This window comes from Geotrypetes seraphini, chromosome 2 (assembly GCF_902459505.1).
Source record: "Geotrypetes seraphini chromosome 2, aGeoSer1.1, whole genome shotgun sequence".
Taxonomy (NCBI): Eukaryota; Metazoa; Chordata; class Amphibia; order Gymnophiona; family Dermophiidae; genus Geotrypetes; species Geotrypetes seraphini.
In genome coordinates, this window is record NC_047085.1 from 447,050,279 (window position 1) to 447,074,681 (window position 24,403).

The window sequence follows — 24,403 nt, forward strand, 5'->3', positions numbered from 1 at the left end:
AGTATTTGCTGACTATTCAAGAATGGTTTCTTTGGAAGCACTGGGCACTTAAATATTTAAACTCACTAAGTATTTGAATATTTCTTTAAATTAGTTAGTACAATTGAACCAAATAATTCTTGGTAACAAAAAGAAAAACTATCAAAAGTACCAACACAGATCTGTATTTGAACAGTAATGACTTGCTTATGGAAAAAGCTTCTTAGTCTTCTATCTTCTTGTACAAATAACCTGTAACACAAATTAACTTAAGAAATTCTCTTGAACTTCAAAAAATCTTTCAACATTCTTCTAAATAATATATGTATTTAACCATCTTGGAGTGACAAATGGTAACAGGAAACTTCCTTTCTATCAGTAATTTGATATGTTAGACAAAACACACTATTTTTTAAGTCCACCCCCTCCCTCCCCCCAAAAATAAAAATTCAATATTTATAAGCAAACACTACTTAAAATGAAGGCTGCAGCACATCACACCGATATCTGAAAATCCAGAGCAGCCTCAAAGAAACTGAAAATAACATTTTTATTTGTGATAGAAAAATGGGAATCTACAATCCAGATTTTATAAATGGTGCCAAAAATTGTGCACAATCTTTAGATTCACACATAAATAACCTCACCCCTTTTACAAAATTGTAGCAGTTTTTAGCTTCAGCTATGGCGGAAACAGCTCTGATGCTCATAGGAATTCTATGAGCATTGGAGCTGTTACTGCCGTGGCCGGCGCTATGGTTTTGTAAAAGGGGAGCAAATTAGTTAACAAGCCATATCAATCAATGATTAGCTGTTAATAAATTATTGATGTTAATTGGCTCTAATTTGGATTTTGCACGTGGATGAGTGCTATAACACTGTGCATGTGGATGAGTGCTATAACACTGTGCACCCAAATCCTCACGCGCATAACCCAAAAGGGGGCATTGCTATGGGAAAACATGAACAGGTCAGATGCATGCCTAAGAATTGCATGCGGGGCTATAGAATGTGGGGGCTGTGTGACCAAGTCACATGCCAGAATTTACACCAGGTTTCAATTGGTATATCCTCATAATGAAAGCAGGGCATAAGAATATGTGCTCAGCCCAAAGTGCTCTTTGTAGAATAGCACAGAGAGTGAATTACCCAGGTGCCTAATTTTCAGCATCATTTACTGAAATTAACCTTTAACATGTAACAGTGGCCTTATATCACTAAAGACCATCTTTCTGAGGCTGATTTACTAATCTAAGTAAAAGCCACCTATTAATATGTTGTTATAGTGCACTAGTAGGTGGATTTTAACATGATTTTCACCAATATCAGTGGAGTTTGTTTTCTAGCAATGCACTTTTAACACCATAGTAAATAGATTCCTCCATTTTTAAACACTACTGGAACACAAAAAGAGATGTGTGGGGATCTCTAAAGATGATGAAAATCATGCATTGAGTATTTCAGTTCAAAATAGCGAATAATAACTTTTTGCATTTCCAAGACATGAAGGAAACACTCAAGGAATGAAATTTATCATTTTTTACAATTTTACAGGGCAAACTAGATGGGCTGTTTCTACTTTTAACTGCCATCAGCTACTATTTTAAACTAACTTTCCTGCAAAAATATTTTTATTAAACCAAAATATAAAGATGCAAAATGAACATTAGGGAAATCACATGATACAAATCCTAAGGAAACTGCAGAAAATCTGTATATATTTAGACCCATCTATGTAAAATTATAGCGATATGAACCACTTTCTTTTGAGTCTGCTATTAAAACAAATTATTTTTAAAAGTGCTCCAGGTATATCTAGTTTGTTGCTATAAATCTACATTTGTATTTTATTTTAAATAGAGGGGTTAAAGAGCATTTCTTATACACAGATATCAATTTCCTAATAAAAAATAAATCAGTAGATGTCTTGCTAAGTTATAGGAAATGCTTACTTTAATGTTGGGAATAGGGGCATAAATAAAATGCCTCAGTGTGGGAATGACCAAACATCATTAGCATCTGAAAACTGTTGCCTTGACTTGTGGTGTTACAAACTAACTAGTTCCCATATCATCAGAAAAATAACCACTGCAACCTTCAGATAGCTACTTCAATGTAGATAAAATAATGTTAAATGCTCATTTGGTTGAGACTGAAAGTAAATTATCCTTTACCACCAAAGACTGTCCCTCAAGAAACTGTACTGATACTGGACTGGCAAGAAGTTGGAACTATCATTGCTCATGTCCTTCATAAATGGAGAATATTTGTTCTTATCTTTGCCAATTCATCATTATACAAGCCTACATACAGTTAAGTAGGCAAAATAAAATGTTGTCTTTTTCAACAGGTTTTGTGATCATATATAAAGAGGCCACAGGTAAATGTTTTCAAATGTATTTCTAGATGGTAATATTAATCTGTAATGACCATATATGTCATCTGAAGGTAAGTAAAAGCTTCTGCTTTGCTGAAAATGAAACTTCAATTGTACATACAAGCAGAGCCATTTATCAATAAAATAATCAGCAGCATTTAAATTTTATGGGCTGAATTTTTCCACTATATAAAATACTAAAACATTGTACTCTGACAAAAAAAATACCCAGGTGTAACAGATTTTGACAGTGGTAAACTTCAATTATTTTACTTAAAGAATAAACTAAAAACAGTCCAAAGGAAAGAAGGGTCTTCACAGTTATGCTGTTTTTGCCAGTGAAGTAACAGCTCTTTTTTGTCTGAAAGTATCTGTTTACACAAGACACAACTGAAGCCAGATTTACACCTGAAGTGAACTTCCTCTTTTTGTGTGGCAAGACAGCCATTCTGAAGTTCCGTTACTTGGATCTGGTTTCCTGACTGTGTGGCCTTGCTCACAGGAAACATGCCACTGTTATTCTGATGACAGAGATATAGGTGCTTCCTCAGCTTTGAAACAGAATAAAACTCATCCTCATGGCTGCCACACACACAAAAATTTCGTCTCTCATTCAGCTGTTTCCAATAGTGAGCTACATGTTTGACCAGCTCCTCCTGAGACCCTCTACTGTTTTGAAGACTGCCTTCATTTAGACTTCCCTGTATGTTCTCCCCATGGACATAAAATAAATGTAGTTTCATATCAGAGAAAGTGGGTGTTGTGATCTGGCACAGTCCACATCTGATTAGCAGTCTGATGTCATCTGTTGGATTATGAAACATCTCTTCTTCAGCATGGAAGTTCTCTTCCCTATCACCCCCCGCCCCCCAAAAAAAACAAAAAACAAAGTAATTACATATCAAATTACATGTAAACAGCTATAATAGAGATAATCTATAACATTTTTAGCTCTGGCACACTAAACGGAGCAAATGTTTTTCACAGCACATTATAATTGAAATGATAAAATTGCAAAACCAACAAAAAATAAAATTTGAGAGTTATTTAAAGCTCTTTAGGCTATGTATGGGTAATTGTAACAACGATGAAGAATAAAATTGCTAATTAATGCAATGGATATGCTTGTTTTTGAGCGCAAATTAACTCACAATGTGGCTCGATAGTCGACAAGTAAACACATATTTCATCATCCATCATCTCCAATCATTTTCTTTTTTTAAAATTTAATTTCTGTCAGAGCTGAAAATCCAAGTTCACAAAGATAAGAAGATCCAAACGGTAACAAAGCCTTTTTTTGCTTTGTTGCCCAAGTTAGGATAACTACTGCATAAAAAATAAAATCACTTGCCATTAATTTTCAAATTATGTCAAAGAATGATGCTTGTCTGGGCGGTTGTATCCTTATGCACACAAGACGCTAATAACATTTGACAAACTCTCACGTATGCGACATACATGTCATCTATTCTAGAGTATGTTTATAAAGGGAATTTTAAAAATAAAGTAAAATTCTGGAATCTCTCGTGGCACAGCACTTGCTGTGTGGCACACAGTTTGAGAGACACTGATCTACATAGAAAAAACATTGGGGCTCCTCCAACAGCATTTTCCACTAGATTCTCTTATTAAGAGTTTAACAGGCTTATTGCTAACCTTCAAGTAGAGTGTTAACAGCATTACTAAGTAATGTCTTGCCAATTACCGTATATGCACTTATCAGAATGAATTTTTTTTAAAAACCTATTATATATGTTTCCAAATAAACTACTGAGCTGTGTTTTAACTTTCTTAAAAGGGCTAAACTATGCTATTTGTATGACCACATACTGACTATTCTCGTCAACAATGTTTACCTAAAATAAGACAATACATATTAAAATCATTAAAAAAAATCAGCTAACCTGTGCTACTGTGTTTTCCTAAAGAGTAAAACTAAGCTACTTTGATTTCTTAATAAGTGATATAACTTAGAAAAGTACAATCTAAAATCTTTGCTTATTTTAAAATAGCAAAGATACTTACTTAACTGTAGCAGATGTTCTCTGAGAACAGCAGGCATATATTCTCACATGGGTGATGTCATTCAAGAAACCTGGTATGGACATTGCCAAGTATACTATCATTTAAAATCTTTAAGCAGTGCTCATATCGTGCATTTCCCTGTGCCTTCCTATCTAACGTCAGCTTAAGCAGAAGTAAAAGTTTTGTATCAAATCCCATCCCCTTTACTCTCTGTTTCAGTAGAAAAGCTTAATTCTGAGTAGTATCCAGGAGTGCCCCGATGAACTTGAGCACCTGAGAAGGGTGCAGATATGATGTTTAGTAATTGATGGCAAACCTGAGGAGATCCAAAGGAGAAATTGTTGATCTGATGGCATGCTGAGCTGTTTGTAATGATGAAGCCTTGATCAGCCAGTCATCTAATTAGGGAAATACGTGAAACAGCCATGTGCGAAGGACTGTCACAACTACCACTAGACATTTCATGAAGACTCAAGGGGCCAAAGCCAGTCCAAAGGGCAAAACTTTGTACTGGAGAAGTGTTGAGAACCAATGCGAGGCTGCCCCATGAAGTCACGGTAGACATTCTGAATATAACATTAGCAGCGGCTACAGCAGAAGCAAGGGGCAAGAAAGAGTGGGGGTTCTTTTCTGTTCCCGGAGGCCACTAGAGCACCAGGACCATAAGGTAGGTCTCCAGAGGGCCAATGCAGGCTCAGGGGCAGTTGGCATGACTTCCCCCATCAATGAAGCGATACCAAAATATCAGTTTCCATACCCATGGTGCCGCTGCAGGGCAGGTCATCACTACCACAGTATTCCTGGGCTTCTGCCCAGTTCCCTTTCTGTTGGAGGAAAGGTGGGAGAGGGGAGATATGATGTCATGAGGCGAATCTCTTTCATTTCAAAAGAAGCTCTGCAATGAAGAGGGCATAGGATAAAATTAGGAGAAATGTAAGAAAACATTTTTTTACAGAAAGGGTGGTAGATGCGTGAAATAGGCTACACCTGCTATAGAGAACTCCGGCTGGGACAGTAAAGGCATTGATAGAGCTCCCTCTTCATCCCAGTCTTCCTCAGACTAAACTTCACTGTCTTGCGCAAGGCACTGTTGCTGGGGAATTGTGCTCCCCCCCCCTGTTGCCAGTATGGCCATGATCCCTGAGGGTTTCATGTGCCCTTATTAATCATGTAAGCTTCAAACATCATATTGAATTCAGGGGGAAATCCTTGCCCAGGAAGTCTAGATGGCCTCTGCAGACACGAGCTCAGACAGCAATCCAGAGCAAATCTGACATGAATCCAATGAATCTTGGCCAGAGGAGTCCATCACACCTGTTTTTGAGCAAAATCAAGGGGTTTCGAGGCAGATAGAGGCTTTTCATTTCAAATTGGGATGTGGCAGCGAATTTAGCACGAAAAATGGCCCAGGGGAGCAACACATGTTCAAAAATTTGTGATTTTGGGACTGGTCAGCAAATTGTGCATATATGCAACAGCAAGCATGTGCAATCTCAAGGAGTGTCCTCAATGGCCCCTACACTGCTCAGCTGACAAGCACAGAGCCAACAAATTAAGACATGCTTTTACTGCCAAGCTCCGCAGTGTTAGAAAACAATGGGCTACAAAGTCAACAGGTTTTTAACTGAGTAACAGCTAATGCATATATATCCCCTTTGAAAATTACAATCCGGGAGGTGGCAGAATCAGGATTGTGACATGAGCCGCAATGCTGTCTCTTGGGAGTGGTGAAGGCTGGAGCCTCTGCCAGTCGAACCTCCACTCCACAGCAACAGACAATTTGAGAGGTTTGTTGCTGCGGACCCTGCTTTTGGGTCCAGAGTTGGAGAGCCTGTGAATATCTCAAGAGGAGGAGCACCTGAAGTAGTGGGCCTTAGATTTATCTCTCCAAGTCTGCACGAAACCTCCTTGTCCAGCAGAATTGAAGGAAGAGTCAGCAGTGGTGTCAACTACAGAAGGTGTTATTGCTAAGCCTTTAGAGAAGACTTCCCTTCTAGATTCCATTACTGCTTTGAATCCAGTCGGTGAAGGTGTTGTTCCATCTATGCCTCCGAGTGGGATAATGCTTAATGGGATTTGGAGGATGTTGGTGTGTATGGAAGCTTCCATGACTAAAAACACAATAGACTGATCAACACTAGTAAGTAAAATTGACTTATAAGAAAATGTGGAATCTCTTAAGATACAGTTTTACAAATTCAACAAGTTAAGGAAGAGGTAAAAGCTGTATGAGAAGTTCTATCAACTTTGGTACAAGATAACCTTGTAATTCATAAAAAATACTGGAATTTTTTGAGAACTTTAATTAGCAGTTAAATCTGCGCTTAATAAACTTTCCCAAATTTGTAGGGCTTACATCTGGAGATGCCTTTAAGGAATATTTGACAGAGAATTTGAAATATTCCCCCAATCAATTTCCACCATTAAACAGTATTATATACCTTCATCTTTGAAAAAAGCTCCAGAATATGCCAGCAAATAGCGAAAAAAATGTATTTATTTAAAAAATTTCTATACTGTTTTAAACCAAAACAGTTTAATACATAAAATTTTACAACAAATAAAACAAATGAACACAGATAATCAAATCCTTCGGAAAATCAGCAAACAGGGAAAATCACTACTTAAAGAAATAATTGTGTTTTAAGTAATTTTCTAAATGTGCTCCTATCACTACATTTCCATATTTGCCCAACAAGGGAGTTCCACAATCTTACCCCTGCACAACAAAAGGTTTCCATGTATTTTGGATTAACATTCACCCTCAGCAGCGCAATGATCTTTTCTGTTGTAACTAGTCATCTTGTTCTTAAAGAATTGAGGGATCGCACTGTATAAGAACTGATGATAAATCATCACTGCTTTATACTGAATTCTAAATGCAACTGGCAGCCAGTGTAACTGTCGAAGATAAGGTGTAATATGTTCATATCTCGACGTTCCCATTATCAGTCTGACCGCTGCATTTTATACCACTTGTTTTTAAAGAAGCACAGAATATCCAGACATCAAAGGAAGCAATACCAGATTTAAATAATTTGACTTTCTTAAGAATTCTCAATGAGACCAATTGGAGAGATCAACACTGTTAGTAATGTTTGTCATAGAACAGGATTTGAACAATCTTTTAAGATAATTAGGAAATCAAAAGAACTTTTCTATGATCAGAAGATCTGGATGTTTCCTGATATAATGAAAAAACTCAGGAGAGAAGGAAAATTTTTTTTTTTCCTATAGACATAAGAACATAAGAATTGCCATCTCCGGATCAGACTCTGGATCCATCAAGTCCAGTGATCCGCACACACGGAGGCCCCGCCAGGTGTACCCTGGCATAGTTTTAGTCCCCATATCACTGTATGCTTCTCAAGGGAGATGTGCATCTAATTTACACTTACCTGTATCACTCTATGCCACTCTTAAGGAGATGTGCATCTAGTTTACCCTTAAATCCTAGAACGGTGGATTCTTCAATTACTTCCTCTGGGAGAGCATTCCAGGTGTCCACCACTCGTTGCGAGAAACAGAACTTCCTGATATTCGTCCTGGACCAGTCCCCCCTCAGCTTCAGTCTATGTCCTCTTGTCCGTGTCACATTGGACATTGTAAATAACTGCTTTCCCTGCTCCATTTTGTCGAATCCTTTCAGTATTTTGAAAGTCTTGATCAGATCCCCTCGCAGTCTCCTCTTCTCAACAACAAGACGTTAAAGATCTTAGAGCCTCCTTTTTGTTATCTTACCCCAGTAAATGTTTGCTAAAATATTTAAGGATTAAATACATGTTTTCAGAGCCCGATCAGTTGAAAGGATTTTTGGACATGAAGATTACCATTAATGCAGAAAGTAGTAACTGAGCACGGATTTATGATGTTAATAGTCTTTTTCTTTTTAATTATGCTTATTTAAGTGGCTCCAGTGTACAGGCAGTCCCTAAGTTACATATGCCCGACTTAAGTACGACGCATACTTAAGAACGCAGTTGCAGCTTCATTTGATTTCACTGAGCAGTATTGCCAGTGGCATATACTCCTACACTTCTCCTTTAGCAGATTCAGGAATGATACATGGCCACATTAAGAACAGTATGTGGTTGTGCATGTTGCACCTTAGAGGGAACACTAATAAGGGCAATTGGCCCTTTTGTCAGCTGGGAGCAGAGGTAAGTAGCAAAAATCTTAAAATTTACAAGTTCTGAGTTACATAAAAATCTGACTTAAGAACACCTTTAAAAACATAACTCGTTCGTAAACCAAGGACTGCCTATATTCCTTAATGCTGCTCTGTCCCTCTGATTTGAATGGTCTAATCAGGAGCTTAAGTTTTCTTAATATGTGAAGAGTAATTCTCTTTCTTTATATATTTCTGTATTTAGCTTTGCTTTTCTTAAAACAAGTGTTTGCTTGTCTATAAAGTTTCATCATCTATAAATAATAAAGAAAATTACAATCTGAAAGAATATTTATGAAGTAGAACACAAATACATGCACTCACCTTTCTACTATGATGCTTTCCTCTTCCACCTTTAATACTGTTTTCTCACTTCCCTCATGCTGTTCCTGTGGAACTACTGAAGTTTCTGTGCTAATGAGAACCCTATGAACTTCTTTCAAATGCCCAAAATATACTTTTATATGTCCAAATACTTTAGCACAGAACGCACAGTGCATCAATTTTTTGGGTCTGCTTTCACTGTGATGGAGCTTCATGTGTGTGCTGAGACTTCCAGAGTGCATATATGCTTTGTGACACAATCTACAGTTGTAAGGTCTTCTGTTTGTATGTGTGTTCATATGGTCCTGGAGATGATGTTTGAACTGAAAGTTATGACTACACACATGGCATTTATGCCATAACTTTGACACAGCAGACAGGTTTTGGCAAACACTGCCTACTTTTGTACCAACATTTTGCTTGCAGCTAAAATGTTTGCTTGCTGGCAAATTATTCCATACCAACTTTTGCTCCATATACTGAGGAGTTTGAGTTTGTACAACAGGTGCAGTTAAAGCCTCAATAACTACAGGCTTGGGCATAATGCTCCGATATTTTTTTAAAGTCGCTGCCTTAGGTTCTTGAGAATCAACTCTAATGCTATTTTTGCTCTCTCTCAGTTTAACGTACTTTTTTCTTTTAGCATGAAAAGCCAAGACTTCATCAGGTAGTTTTCTTTTTCTTCCTCTTTTCCTGGCAGCACTACTACTAATTTTCTTAAGATAGTTCATATCAAATTTTGTGGCTGGACAGCACACACTCTCACATGTTGTTTGTTTGGAGATTTGTGCAAGAGCCAGAGCCAGCAGCTTATCTGAAACCTTAGTGGTTATATTTGAGGTTTTCAGGAATGATGTTAATTTGCCAGATTCTGATTTTGACCAGGAGGCAGACACATCCACAATATTAGATTTTTGAATAGGTTTTGAACACACTGCACTTTTCATTTTTGAGCATGGCAAAATGGGAATTTTTCCTTTCGGTGTTGCTGATGGAATCGATTGAACTGCATTGCCAAAAACTAATGGTGACAGAACCGTAATATTTGTGGAATCAACACAATTTTCTTGGGATCTCTCACATTCTACAGCAGAATCATTTGATGTACTCCTATTATGATCCACTTTATCCAGACTGTTTTTCACAAAATTATTTGCATTGAGTGGTTCAGAGAAGAGTTCTTTTAAGATAACTGAACCTGAACTCCTTGCTTCAGCTGTTTCTGTTTGGTTTAGTGATGGGGGTTCAGCTTTCTCTAAGCCTTCAGTAAGTAAGGTAGTAACTGTGATTTCAGCTGAACCAGGGTCTATTAGTATCACTTGTTCAGATACATCTGGGTTAGAAATGACTTCAGACTGGAGAGAAGGAGTAGTAGCCAATAGATGAGTCTGTGTAGATGTTTGAGAAAATGTAATAAAATTGCTTGCTATATCTAAATTGGAGCTCCGAGTTGTTTTCTTTTCATTCTTCTTGCGTCTTGTAGGCTGGTATCTTGGAATTGGTAATTTAAGATTTTCTGAAAGGGATCTGTTAGGCTGCTGGATCTGCTGGGCTGCCATTGCAGAGCTAATCTGTGGCAAAGCTATAAGAGAGAATGTTCCTTCCTGACCAGCAACTTGCATCAGTGCATAATTTTGGGTTGGCACAACAAGAGGTTTAGCATTTACTCCTGAAACTGGTTGACTATGTGTATTAGGCAGAGAGGTTAGGTGGCAGGACAACATTCCTGATGTTATAACTGTAGGATCAAGTTTTGGAGCAATGTTCCTGAATTGGATTTTATTCTGTACACCTTTTCTCCCATGTAATGCTCCAGAGACAAGTTTTTCATCTGCAGCAAATAAAACATACAGGTATTTAAGAAAAAGCTAATGTTTAAGATTAACATATACAAATAAGAAAATTTATCTAGTATGTAGGAAAAGTACAGTTAAACTCTGATCAATAAAACTTTTCCTTTATGGTATAATTAGTGCACCCTGTCCTGTTTGAGAGCTAAGACCTGCTCTCATTCCTTGTTGTCATCTGTTTTGTATTTTCTGTCCTTTCAATTAATTGGCATTCCTTTAATTTTTCTATATACAGTGGTGCCTCGCATAACGGACGCCTCGCACAGCGAACGCTGCGCACAACGAACTTTATGTCTTGATCCGTACAACGAACTTCGTTTCACACAACGAAGTCGCCCGAGCTGCATCCTTCCGCGCAGGCACTGCGCTTAACTGCCCTCTCTCCGCCTGGTTCCCTCTTGCCCCCCCCGACTCCCCGACACGATCGGGGCAAAAAGGAGCCCAAGCCCTCTTGCCCCGCCGATTCCCCAACTCCCCACACAATATCGGGCCAGGAGGGAGCCCAAGTCCTCCTGGCCACGGCGACCCCCTAACCCCACCCTGCACTACATTACGGGCAGGAGGGATCCCAGGCCCTCCTGCCCTCGACGCAAACCCCCCCTCCCCCCAATGACCGCCCCCCCCCAAGAACCTCCGACCGCCCCCCCAGCCGACCCGCGACCCCCCTGGCCGACCCCCACGACACCCCCAACCCCCTTCCCCGTACCTTTCTGTAGTTGGCCGGACAGACGGGAGCCAAACCCGCCTGTCCGGCAGGCAGCCAACGACGGAATGAGGCCGGATTGGCCCATCCGTCCCAAAGCTCCGCCTACTGGTGGGGCCTAAGGCGCCTGGGCCAATCAGAATAGGCCCGGGAGCCTTAGGTCCCTCCTGGGGGGCGGGGCCTGAGGCACATGGGCCCAACCCGACCATGTGCCTCAGGCCCCGCCTCCAGGAGGGACCTAAGGCTCCCGGGCCTATTCTGATTGGCCCAGGCGCCTTAGGCCCCACCAGTAGGCGGAGCTTTGGGACGGATGGGCCAATCCGGCCTCATTCCGTCGATGGCTGCCTGCCGGACAGGCGGGTTTGGCTCCCGTCTGTCCGGCCAACTACAGAAAGGTACGGGGAAGGGGGTTGGGGGTGTCGTGGGGGTCGGCCAGGGGGGTCGCGGGTCGGCTGGGGGGGCGGTCGGAGGTTCTTGGGGGGGGGCGGTCGTTGGGGGGAGGGGGGGTTTGCGTCGAGGGCAGGAGGGCCTGGGATCCCTCCTGCCCGTAATGTAGTGCAGGGTGGGGTTAGGGGGTCGCCGTGGCCAGGAGGACTTGGGCTCCCTCCTGGCCCGATATTGTCGGGGAGTTGGGGAATCGGCGGGGCAAGAGGGCTTGGGCTCCCTTTTGCCCCGATCGTGTCGGGGAGTCGGGGGGGCAAGAGGGCTTGAGCTCCCTCTTGCCCCGATCGTGTCGGGGAGTCGGGGGGGGCAAGAGGGCTTGAGCTCCCTCTTGCCCCGATCGTGTCGGGGAGTCGGGGGGGGCAAGAGGGCTTGAGCTCCCTCTTGCCCCGATCGTGTCGGGGAGTCGGGGGGGCAAAAGGGCTTGAGCTCCCTCTTGCCCCGATCGTGTCGGGGGTGCCAGGGACCACACGGAGTCACCCACCGTACCACCCGATTCGGGTAAGCGCAGGTATCGGTGGGTGGCTTATTTGCGGGGGGGTGCCTTATTTTACATTTTTTTCTAAAAAGGGGGGGCTGTCTTATTTGATGGCCCTGCCTTATCATCGGGGAAACACGGTAGAAAAAAAAAAAAATGAACAGTTAAGTCCCAGTTTTTGCCGCTGAGACTCTGCCCTCTCTCACTGTAAAATTAGACTCTACTTAGTCTGTCTTTAAATTTAAAAAATGTGTGTTGTTTTAAAAAACAATTATGTTTTTAGATGTATCTAAATAAAAATAATAACCAAAAATTTATCTTTTTTTATGTCATCTTAGCATATTTTATGCTACAGAACGAATTATTTTTTTTAACATGTATTGTTATGGGAAAACGCGTTTCACACAACGAACGTTTCACATAACAAACTTGCTCCTGGAACGGATTAAGTTCGTTGTGTGAGGCACCACTGTAATTTAAAACCGCTCTTGCAATAACCCATTAGCTGGTTTAGAAAGCACTTAAATACGTCAATGTACACTCTTAGTTTATATTTTCTCTCTGGTCCCCCATGCACATGTACAAATACCATGTAGTGAAAGGCTTAAAGGGACTGACATAAGTATGATGAGTTTCCATGTCAGGAACTACTAGTCTGTAAGGAAAGATTAGGTTTTTACCTCGATAATCTTCTTTCTAGTAGACATACACTCTGCTCCTGAACCGGTGGTTAGTCGACCTCTTCTCGCGAGAACTCCTGTATGGAGCTTCATTTGCATTATTTTTGCTCCTCCTTCCTTACCTTTGGGTAAGACAGTGGTCTCAAACTCAAATCCTTTTCACAGCAACATTTTGGATCTGTAGGTACTTGGAGGGCCTCAGAAAAAATAGTTAATGTCTTATTAAAGAAATGACAATTTTGCATGAGGTAAAACTTTATAGTTTATAAATCTTCCTTTTTAGCTAAGTCTTAATAATAATATTGTAATTTATAGCTAAAGAGACATATGATCAAGAAACTGTTTTATTTTACTTTTGTGATTATGATAAACATACTGAGGGCCTCAAAATAGTACCCGGCTGGGCCGCGAGTTTGAGACCACTAGACCACAAAGTAGACAGTCAACCCTGGAGAGGAAACATAAGAGGGTGGGGTATAGGACACTCCAAACAAATCTAGGAAGAGGACTGTCTTTCGTCCAGACGGAGAAACATTCTCCGTTTCAGTTCTGGGTTGATTTAGAGATTTTTATCCGGAAACTTCAGTTGCGTCTCTATTTCTCGCAATCGGACGTTCTGTTTGGACCGCTCGGTTGTGAGGAATAGATCTGCTTGGACCCCCCCTGGTCCTGTATTGACTGCTTTTCGCCTGGCTGTTTTAAAGGATATGGAGGTGGTGGAAAGGGCTGATGGCTGTTTTCATCATAATCTTACCCGGGCTGAGCGGGATGCAGTAGTTAGGTTGCGCTCTGCTACATCGGTGGTCGGAGGGAGGACAAGGGAGGTGCTATTGTAATTTGGGGACAGAGACAGTACCTGGCTGAAGCTTATGCTCAGTTGGGGCAAGAACAACATTATTTAGCCCTTCAACAGGACCCATCTAATGGAGATTTTTGGGTTATTGTTGGAGTTAGTGAACAAGGGCAAACAATTAGGTTTTGTGACAGCTGCTGAATACAGTTTTCTTACATGTAGGCACTTTAGGGTACCTGTATTCTATCTTCTCCCTAAAATTCATAAAAATCTTAGTAACATCCCCCCCCCCGTAAGCCTATTGTTTTGGGGAGGGATTCTATGCTTGAAAGGGTGTGTAAGTATGCTGATATTCATTTACAACCATGTTTGCTGAATGTGAGATCTCTGTTAAAGGACACTACTCACTTTTTGAGACTGTTGGAGGAGTGGGACTGTAAGGTATCAGGGATTACTTTTTTTAGTGACCTTTGATGTCGCTGCCCTATATACCTCAATTCCTCAAGATGAGGCGCTTGAAGTGTTATTTCAAGCATTATGTCAACTTCCACGTCCCTGGTTGATTCCACCTGATTTCCTGATTGACTTGTGTGCTCTAGCCATGAAGAATTATTTTTTGTTTGAGAATCAATTTTTTATGCAACTATCTGGGGTAGCTATGGGTGCGACCTTTGCCCCAACGGTTGCTAATCTCTTCATGGGACAGTTTGAGGAGCAGTTCATTTATTCATCTACATTTTATAAAGAGATCCTGGGGTGGACCCGCTTCATCGACGATATTTTTTGTCTTTGGAGTGGATCCCTGGAGGAGCTGTTCCAGTTTAGAGATTACATCAACTCCTGTCATACCACCTTGCGCTTTGAGATGTCATATCATCAGACACTGATCTCGTTTCTGGATGTTAGATTGGAAATCCAGAAGGGCCACTTTAACACCACGTTTTTGTGAAAGAGACTGATCGCAACTCCCTTCTTGAATTAGCAGCATGCACCCTTTCTCTTCTAAGACGAGCATTCCATTGCCCAGTTTCTTAGATACTGTCGTATTTGCAGCTCTAATGCTGAATATCAGCACCAGTCAAGCACACTGATGGAGAGGTTTCACCAGAGAGGATACCCAGATACTATTGTGTCGAGAGCAGCCAGAAGGGCTTTCTACAATCATAGGGAGACCTTGCTGGAATACTGGAGTGAACAAACTAATGTTTCAAAATTTAATCAGATGTCCCCTCGGGTGAAACGGGTAATACAGACACTTGCTGGGCTTTTAAGGATCCACCCCTGTTTCCAGGAGATGAGGATTTTGTTCGCATGTGGGAGGAATAGAAACTTGTGTGACATTTTGAGTCCTAATGTGTTGCCCACAGCACATGTGGAGGGTGTTCAGAATGAGGAGAGGGGTCACCAATGTTGTGAGAGTTGTTCAGTGTGCTCCATGATGATAAACACCACGGAGTTTGTGCATCCAGCCTCTGGATATAAGTACCAACTCGGGAGCAAGATGTCCTGTATTACAAAGGGGGTTATCTATATCATCATTTGCCCCTGTTCTATGTTATACATAGAACAGACCTCAAGGAAATTAAAGATCAGGTTGCTGGAGCACAAGTCTTGTATACATACCAGGAGAGTGGAGGAACCCCTGGTGGTGCACTGCCTTGAAGCTCAACACGTTTTTAATATGCTGTGCGGTAATTTAACATTTCCCCTGTTCAGTGAGGCGTGGTGACTGGAGACGTCAGCTGCGTCAGAGGGGACAGAGGTGGATCTACAATCTGCAGACCATTCATCCAGCTGAGCTGAATGCCCGGATAGAGGGGCGGCGTTCTTCGGGTGAAGCTGACCCTGGATTGGTTTGATTGGGATGGGGCGGAGTTTGGACTTCTTTTTTCAAGATGTCCGTTGCAGAGTAATCCCACGCCTGAGCCTTCACGTGTTTTGGATGTGTGCAGTTTGAGCACTGGGAAAGCCTCATCGGTCACTGGTGTAGTAGGCTGGAATTGTCCCCTGACGCAGCTCAGAGAAACGGTGATTTCTCCGTCGGGCAGGAGTGGCTGCGGGGCCGAGTGGGCTGTCACCGTTTGGGTGCTTGGAAGACAGCTTGGACACCCTTTGCAGCTAAGTGTTTGTGTTTATCCTGCTTACCACTGACTGTATTTGAGACTTTGATGTGTGTTGTATACTGTGCTCACATCTTTGAATGCTTTGAATTTTTTGGCATGCTTAAATTTTTGTGGTGGTTCCTACGAGGGCTACTACTGTGTTTCTCACAGCTGTTTTGAATAACACATTTTGGACCTCACTTGCTTATGGTCTTTAAGTGGAGTTTTTTGCCAGATGAAGTCAAACTGAGGCTTTTTCTCCACAATTTTTTGTTTTTTCTGACTGAGGTTTGAGCGAGTGGGTCTGTGTATGAATGCTGTGAGTGTATCTTGTAGTGTCTCGGTGGGTTCCCCGGGTGTTTCCAATAGGACATACATTTGAGTTAGTACAGGACACTCCCCAGAAACATGTCTGTTCTGCTCATATCAGCAACATATAACCAAATTCAAACATTTGCAATATATAACAAGATGAAAAAAACAAACAAGTCACCAACTTGAGCGCAACTGCACCAAGAGTGTGGGAGATTTGTATAGATACTTCAATGCAGCAGACCAAAACCCCTTGGATATTTCAATGCAGTAGACCAAAAAAAACAAGATATCTGAATTGTCAGACCTTATTGGGGCAAGAAGCAGGCAAATTTACAGTTGACAAGGCGGGCTTCAGGAATAGAATTTATGTCTACTAGAAAGAAGATTATTGAGGTAAGAACCTAATATTTCCTTCTAATATGACAGATACTCTACTCTTGAACCTGTGGGACATAATAGAGCAGTCCCTCAGGCTTAGGGTGGGACAGCTGAGCCTGCCGCCAGAATCAAAGATCCAATGTGCGGCGGTGGCCCAAAAAGCAAGCAAGATACTAGGAACTATTTTAAAAGGGATGGTTAACAAGACTAAGAATGTTATAATGCCTCTGTATCACTCCATGGTGCGACCTCACCTGGAGCATTGCATTCAATTCTTGTCTCCTTATCTCAAGAAAGATACAGCGACACTAGAAAAGGTTCAAAGAAGAGCGACCAAGATGATAAAGGGGATGGAACTCCTCTCGTATGAGGAAAGACTAAAAAGGTTGGGGCTCTTCAGCTTGGAAAAGAGACAGCTGAGGGGAAATATGACTGAAGTCTACAAAATCCTGAGTGGAGTAGAACGGGTACAAGTGAATTAATTTTTCACTGCATCAAAAATTACAAAGGCTAGAGGACACTCGAAGTACAGGGAAATATAGGAGGAAATATTTTTTCACTCGGAGAATAGTTAAGCTTTAGAACGCATTGCCAGAGGCTGTGGTAAGAGAGGATAGCATAGCTGGTTTTAAGAAAGGTTTGGACAATTTCCTGGAGTAAAAGTCCATAGTTTGTTATCGAGAAAGACATGGAAGCCACTGCTTGCCCTGATTTGGTAGCATGGAATATTGCTACTCTTTGGGTTTTAGCCATGTACTAGTGACCTAGATTGGCCACCGTGAGAACGGGCTACTGGGCTTGACCACTGTCTGACCCAGTAAGGCTATTCTTATGTTCTTATGTCAGATCCAGGGAGGCAAGAAATTCCCCTGTGGCCACCGATGCAAGTCACCGACCTTTCCGCCTCTATTCAGAAACATATCCCGAGAGCCGCATTCATCGCTTTGAGGCCCAGAATAAGCCTCCAGTCTTCAGAGCCTTTCTTGGGCACGATGAAGTATATTGAGTATCTGTTGGAGCCCAAATCTTCCTCTAGGACGGGCTCTATGGCTTCCAGCGTCAGTAATCTTTGCATGTTCGCTCTGACTTTGGCCACTTTTTCTGGCTTCCCTGCTGGGGAGTCTATAAAAAGGTCTTGGAAGGGATGAAAGAACTCGAGCTTGTACCACCTCCCGAATAATTTCCACTACCCAGAGATCTGTGGTGATCTCTTCCCATGTTCCCAAATAGGCAGACAGCTCCCTCTGATACATGGTGGCTTGGCTGACATTGTAGCATCATAACTGCTTCTTGGGAGCTGTGGCTGAGTGAGATCCTGAAGACTGGAGGTGCCTGGCCCTTTAAAATCTTTGTCTAGAGTTCTGAAATGATTTTTGGCCTGAAGGCCCCGCCCCCCCCAAAGAACTGGCAGTAGTGCTTGGAGGTCTGAAAATTACACTTAAGGTCTGGTGTTGGGCATGGATTTTGCCTTACAGTCCTGCACACTGGCCATAAGATCATCCAAGCCTTTCACAAAAATTAACTATTCCTTGAATGCCAGTTTACTCAGGGTCGCCTTCGAGGAGGAATCCCCCACCTACTGTTTGATCCATAGCATCCTGCAGAAGAAAATGGAGTAAACTGACATTTTGCTCAAGACTCTGAAAAGGACATACAGATCATCAGCCACATAATCCACCTGTGTCATTAAAAGCTGGAGATTTTTGTCCATAAGAGTCCGGATCATGGCGCAACAAAAGACTGAATTAAAGTTTCTTCCACCACCGTGGACGCTGCTCATGAATTCTGAGTGAGATTTCTTTCCCCGTAGACCAAACCTTCCGGGTTTTGGGGGGTTCCAAGGCCTTGGAGGACTGAATAGGGGCTAAGCCCAAAGCTCTTGCCCCTTCCTTTCATGTCCTGTGGCACGGGGAACACGGCTGCTCCTGAGCCAGTAAATCTACGCAAAAAATGCAGGAATTGGGGTTAACCTGGTCTGGGGCATCCATATAAGGTGATCTCTGAGCAAAACAAGCAGTTTTGGGGCAGAAAAAAATAAGTTTAAAAAGATTGCTAAAAATCCAAGATGGACATCATCAGAAAATTTGCACCACAGACAGGGCCGTTGGGGTCAAATCAAAAATAAAAAAAGTGATTTTAGGGTTTTGGAGGTGGGGAACCTAACCCCTCAAAAACAAAATTTCTAGGCCCCCCCCTAAACACACACAAACTTCTCCATAATGAATAATGGGAGTACTCACTGTGACTTCTGGTGCCTGTCTGCCCTGCAACAGCCTGCCTTTAGAGAAAGGATTTCTGCCTCAAAGACTGTCTGGAACTTGACTGTTGATGGAGATCTACTGGTTGCTGGTCGGACAGACCCTGACCACGGACTTCCACCCCTGAAAATTTGCATGAAACAACGGGGGGGGGGGGAAGAAACAATGCAGCCAGCTTCCCAATAGCTAGGGGGCTCGTACTGAAGGGCCACACAGCCTGCACTCAGCGTCTGATAAATTAGTAGGCGAGCAGCTCCCAGGAGAACAGACCCCCAAGCTCCTAAGGGATACTACACAGGCTGGCTCCACAGGTACTCCAAGGAGATTGATCTGGGAGCAATAGTCTGGCCATGCGGGATTGCGTCCTTTCCCTAGCAGAGTAAGCACAAAAAGGGGACATCCAAGCACTGAAGTCACAAAGAAATTTGAAATATGATGGGAAAAATACTCAAAAAGAAGCAGAGCCTACCTTCTAAGTTCACTTAGAAAAGGAAAAACTGAAGAGGGAGCTGTTTTCCACTGCAGAAGGAGAGAGACACCCTTCTGCAGATTTGTGGCTATTGGGATTCAACAACTACAGTACGGATTACTGTGCATATATAACAGAATAAGATTATACCAGCAAGAAAGAAACGTTACTTTTCTACCTTTGGTATCTATATCCACAAGTTGATTATGACCAGTCTAACATCAGGAACATTTCTCAAAGCATGGAAAGAGGCAACCAATCATCCCATAATTAAAGACTTTAAGGAAAAAAACAACTGATAAATCCGATTATCGACCAAACAGAAAATTGTCTTCAGCCAAATTTCAGAATTCATAGAAAAAACAAAAGTTCTACACCCAAACCAAACAAGATTCAGACAAAATCATTCCAAAGTATATTCCTTAATAGTATAAAATGCTCATGGTTAGACCTATCTATATCAGTGTTTCTCAACTCGGTCCTGGCATATCCCCTTGTCAGTCAGGTTTTCAGGATATCCACAATGAATATGCATGAAAGAAATTTGCATATAATGGAGGCAGTGTATGCAAATCAAGTTTATGCATATTCTTTGTGAATGTCATGAAAGCCTGACTGGCAAGGGGGTACTCTAGGACCGAGTTGAGAAACACTGATCTAGATCACCACAAATCTGTTTTACATATTTCATTGGACCTTTCAGCAGCATTTGATACCATAGACCACAACCTATTACTACAAAGACTCAGATCAATAGGAATCAGCAATCAAGAGCTCGATTGGTTCAATTCATATTTTCCAACCATTCCTCTAAAGTCACAATAAATAACACATCATCAGATTATTATACCAATGAATATGGTATATCCCAAGGATCCATCCTATTGCCTTTTCCATTCAATATCTTTGTCACCCCTACTGACTCTCGGACAATCAATCGGATTAATGATGTATGCATATACTGATATCCAGTTAATCCACCCGATAGATCCTGATAATCCTGACGACATTCAAGACATCAACCAAACAGTTGAAAAAATAAGCAAATGGTTAAATAACATGTTGGTGCTGAACATCGCTAAAACCAAAACGATGCTTTTTCCCTACAAGGAAGGACTCGTTTTAAATACTCCCATTAACATTGAATCTACTCCTCTTCAAATAGTAAAATCCATTAAACTCCCTGGTGTCATCTTTGACAACAAACTAACTTACCACCAACAGATCCATGCTGTAGTACAAAAAAGGTTTTATAAGCTACACATCATATGTTCCCTTACAAACCTCCTTGAACCTTCATCAGTTAACATTTTGATTCACTCATCTCGAGGTTCTACTATTGCAATACACTGTACAAAGAAATAACAAAAAAGGAACTTAGATGCTTGCAGATTGTAGAAAATACAACGATGAAACTTATCACAAAAGCAAAAATATTTGACCACGTGACACCACTTCTGATCAATTAACATTGGCTGCTGATTTCTTATTGAGTCACATATAAAATATTACTCCTAAAGACTTTCTTAGAGATTAGACTCCAGAGGTGACACTTGAGGTTAATTCCTACTCGCCCACCCCAAAATGGAGCTTTTTTGGGCTCTTCAGTCAACCAGAACAGGACACCGCTTTGGTAGGATTTTTCTGTTCTTTCTTTTTTCTTCCAGGTGCGGCTAAAACTAATCTTCGCAAAGAGTAAATTTGACCATGTCTCCCCACTCCTGTCCAAACTTCACTGGCTTCCAGTAGTCTCTAGGATCCACTTTAAATGCGCCTGCCTAACCTTCATAGGATCAACTTTAAATGCGCCTGCCTAACCTTCAAGATCCTACATGGTATCCTTCCTCCCCTTTTCCCACTATCTTGGAATTCCTCGAATCCCAACATTACCAGAGCCACCCAACAATTCAAACTATCCTTCCCCTCATTAAAAGACATATCCCATCCAAGAAAACTAGGTTCATCCCTCTCCTTCAGATGCACTGAACTCTGGAATAACCTTTCTGCCTCACTTCGGAATCTGGGCATCCTCCAACTTTTCCGAAAACATCTGAAAACCTGGCTATTCTCAAAAATGTAATATGTCCTCCTCCTTGCTATACTAAGTCCCTCTAAACTTTCTCTTCACTGTCTTATTACCCTCATTGGAGTTCCTTCTCTACACCATTTCCTGTAAACCGTGCCGAGCTCTACGATTGTGGAGATGATGTGGTATACAAACTTAAGGTTTAGTTTAGTTTACTTCTACAAACACATTATGGCTGGGAAACATCATGTCACCAAAGTTGCTGCTCAGGTTACAGCTTGTTTCTCTGCAGACAGAAAATGTTACCCAGGCAGAGGGAGTGTTTCCATTTGCCAGCTGTCTTCAGCTTGAATCCCTCATTAAGAAAGTATAGTAATTGAGAGAAGAGGTGGAAAGAATGAGAAGCATCCGTGAGAATGAGAGGTATATCGATAAAATGGTTCATGAGGTTTTAAAGATTTCTAGCAGTGGGGAAGAGGCTGTGCTGAGGGAAGACAACTGGACTCAGATTATGAAATCTTGCAAGATTGGTACTATTACACCACCTGCCCTTGAATTGAAGAACCAGTATGCTGCCCTGGAAGTGGAGGAAATGAGAGCATCCCTGGGAGATGAAGGACCAAAGCTTAAAATCCCTAATATTTCTGGATCCATGATCACTAGGAGGCGTAAAGTAGTGGTGGTTGGCGTACAGAAGGAGTACAGAAGCATCTATCTGCAGACCAGACATGATGTCCCGTGAGGTATGCTGTCTGCCTGGTGCTAAACTCCAAGATGTTACAGAGAGATTACCAAGACTCATTAAGCCTGATGACTATTATCCGATGCTGCTCATCCACACTGGCACTAATGATACTGCCAGGTACCCCCTGCAAACATATCAAAAGTGACTTTCTGGCTCTGGGAGAGAAGGTGAAGCAGTCAGGTGTGTAGGTGGTATTCTCATCCATCCTCCCTGTCGAGGGTAAGAGCCAGGTCAGAGAAGCACGCTTCCTGGAAGTGAATGAGTGGCTATGTGGATAGTGTCTTCGAGAGCATTTTGGCTTCCTGGACCATGGGATGATTTTTCCAAGGGCTGTTGAGCAGGGGTGGTATACATCTATCAAAGAAGGGAAGCAGTGTCTTTGGCGGCAGGCTGACTAATCTACTGAAGAGGGCTTTAAACTAGAAGTGATGGGGAAGGGTGATCAAAGCCACATGGTGAGTATAAGCCCTCAGCTAAATCACTGAATACCTCTACATGGATGGAAAAAGGGGAAAATGTCTGGAAAGCAGTATATACTAATACTCGAAGTATGGGAAACAAAATTCTGGATCTAGAAGCAGTGATGGAAAAAGATGAGTTGGATATAGTGGTGATCATAGAGACATGGTTCATGGAGAACCATGACTGGGGTGTAGTTATACTGGGCTATAATCTGTTCAGGAAAGACAGGGGGGAGTACCATATATGTTAAAGATCATATTAAAGCCATACAATTGCAGGATCTGCAGGGCAAGGAAGAGGCACTGTGGATCAATTTAGAAAGAGGGAATGGTAAATATATTTACATTGTGTGGTATACAGGCCTCCTTCACAGAAATAAAAAGTAGACAGAAATTTAATAGTAGACGTTCAGAATATATCTAAAAAAGGAAAAGTTTTACTAATAGGTGATTTTAACATGCCAGATGTTGATTGATTTAACCCTATTGCAGGGTCTTCTAGAAGTAGAAAGATCCTGGATTTTCTACAAGAACTGTTCCAGCAGTTGGTAATGGAACCCACGAGGGATGGTGTCATACTGGTCTTAATGCTTACAAATGGGGAAGTGTTTCTGATGTTATACTTGGTGATCATCTGGCATCCAGTGATCACTGCATGGTACGGTTTAATATTAAGATGGGTATAGAGAGGGCTCATTCAAAAGTAAAGGTTCTAGACTTTTTTTAAAACTAACTTTGTTCGGATGGGAGATTATATCAAGGAATTGTTGTCTGTATGGGAACATCTGGAAGGAGTAGAAATGCAGTGGGCAAAACTGAAAGGATTTACTGTAAAGGTGAAAAATTTTTTTGTGAGGCAAGTAAGTAAAAGTAAGAGGAAAAGAAGGCTGCTTTGGTTCTCAAAAGTGGTAGCTGAGAAGGTAAGGAATAAGAGGTTAGCTTTCATAAACTACAAAAGATCAAAGAAAAAGAATGACAGGCAAAAAATATCTGGAAGAGTTAAGAGAGGCTGGTCGAGAAGTCAGGAAAGCAAAGATACAAATGGAAGAAAAAAATAGCTGACATGGTAAAACGGGGAGACAAAACATTTTTTTAGATATATCAGTGATAGGAAGAAGTACAAAAGTAACATTATGAGACTCAAAAGTGAAGGGGTCAGAATATGTAGAAGCTGAAGAAGAAAAGGTTGAATTACTCAACAAATATTTCTGTTCACAGCTGAAGATCTGGGAGCAGGACTGCAGAAGACAAATGTGAATAGGGATGGTGGAGTGGTAGACCCTGATCAATTTTCAGAGGGTTGTGTTCATGAGAGGCTAGCTAAATTAAAGAAAGACAAAGCGATGGGGCCAGATGATGTACTCGTACATCCGAGGATGCTGAAGGAATCTAGAGAAGTTCTGGTAGCTCCGCTGACTGACCTTTTCAATATTTTTCTAGAGTTGGGAGTGATACCAGAGGACTGGAGAAGGGCGGATGTGGTCCCTCTACACAAAAGTGGAAGGAAGAAGTAGGGAATTACATGCCAGTAAATTTTACTTCTGTGGTAAGCAAATTAATGGAAATGCTTTTTAAAATAGAGAATGGTAAAGTTTCTGGAATCTGGTGGATTACAGGACCAGAGGCAACATGGATTCACTAGGTATTGTCAGACAAATCTGATCAATTTCTTTGACTGGGTGACCAGAGAATTGGATAGAGGGGGTGTGCTAGATGTGGTGTATTTAGATTTTAGCAAAGCCTTTGACAATGTACCACACAGATGGCAAATAAACTGAGTGCTCTTGGGATGGGCCCCAAAGTGACTGGGTCAGGAACTGCTTAAGTGGAA

General features: G+C 41.6%; 1 protein-coding gene across 2 annotated transcripts in view; it reads right to left on the minus strand.

The window, feature by feature from the left end:
• Positions 1–510: 510 nt before the first annotated feature.
• Positions 511–24,403, minus strand: part of ZNF438 (zinc finger protein 438) — a 31,377-nt gene continuing 7,484 nt past the window's right edge. For both annotated transcript variants that reach the window (XM_033931479.1, XM_033931480.1), the window contains exons 3-4: positions 8,874–10,704; positions 511–3,208 (exon numbers count right to left, since the gene is read on the minus strand). In XM_033931479.1, coding sequence (XP_033787370.1) covers positions 2,626–3,208; positions 8,874–10,704 — 2,414 coding nt within the window. In that variant the 3' untranslated portion in view covers positions 511–2,625. The remainder of the gene's footprint in view (positions 3,209–8,873; positions 10,705–24,403) is intronic.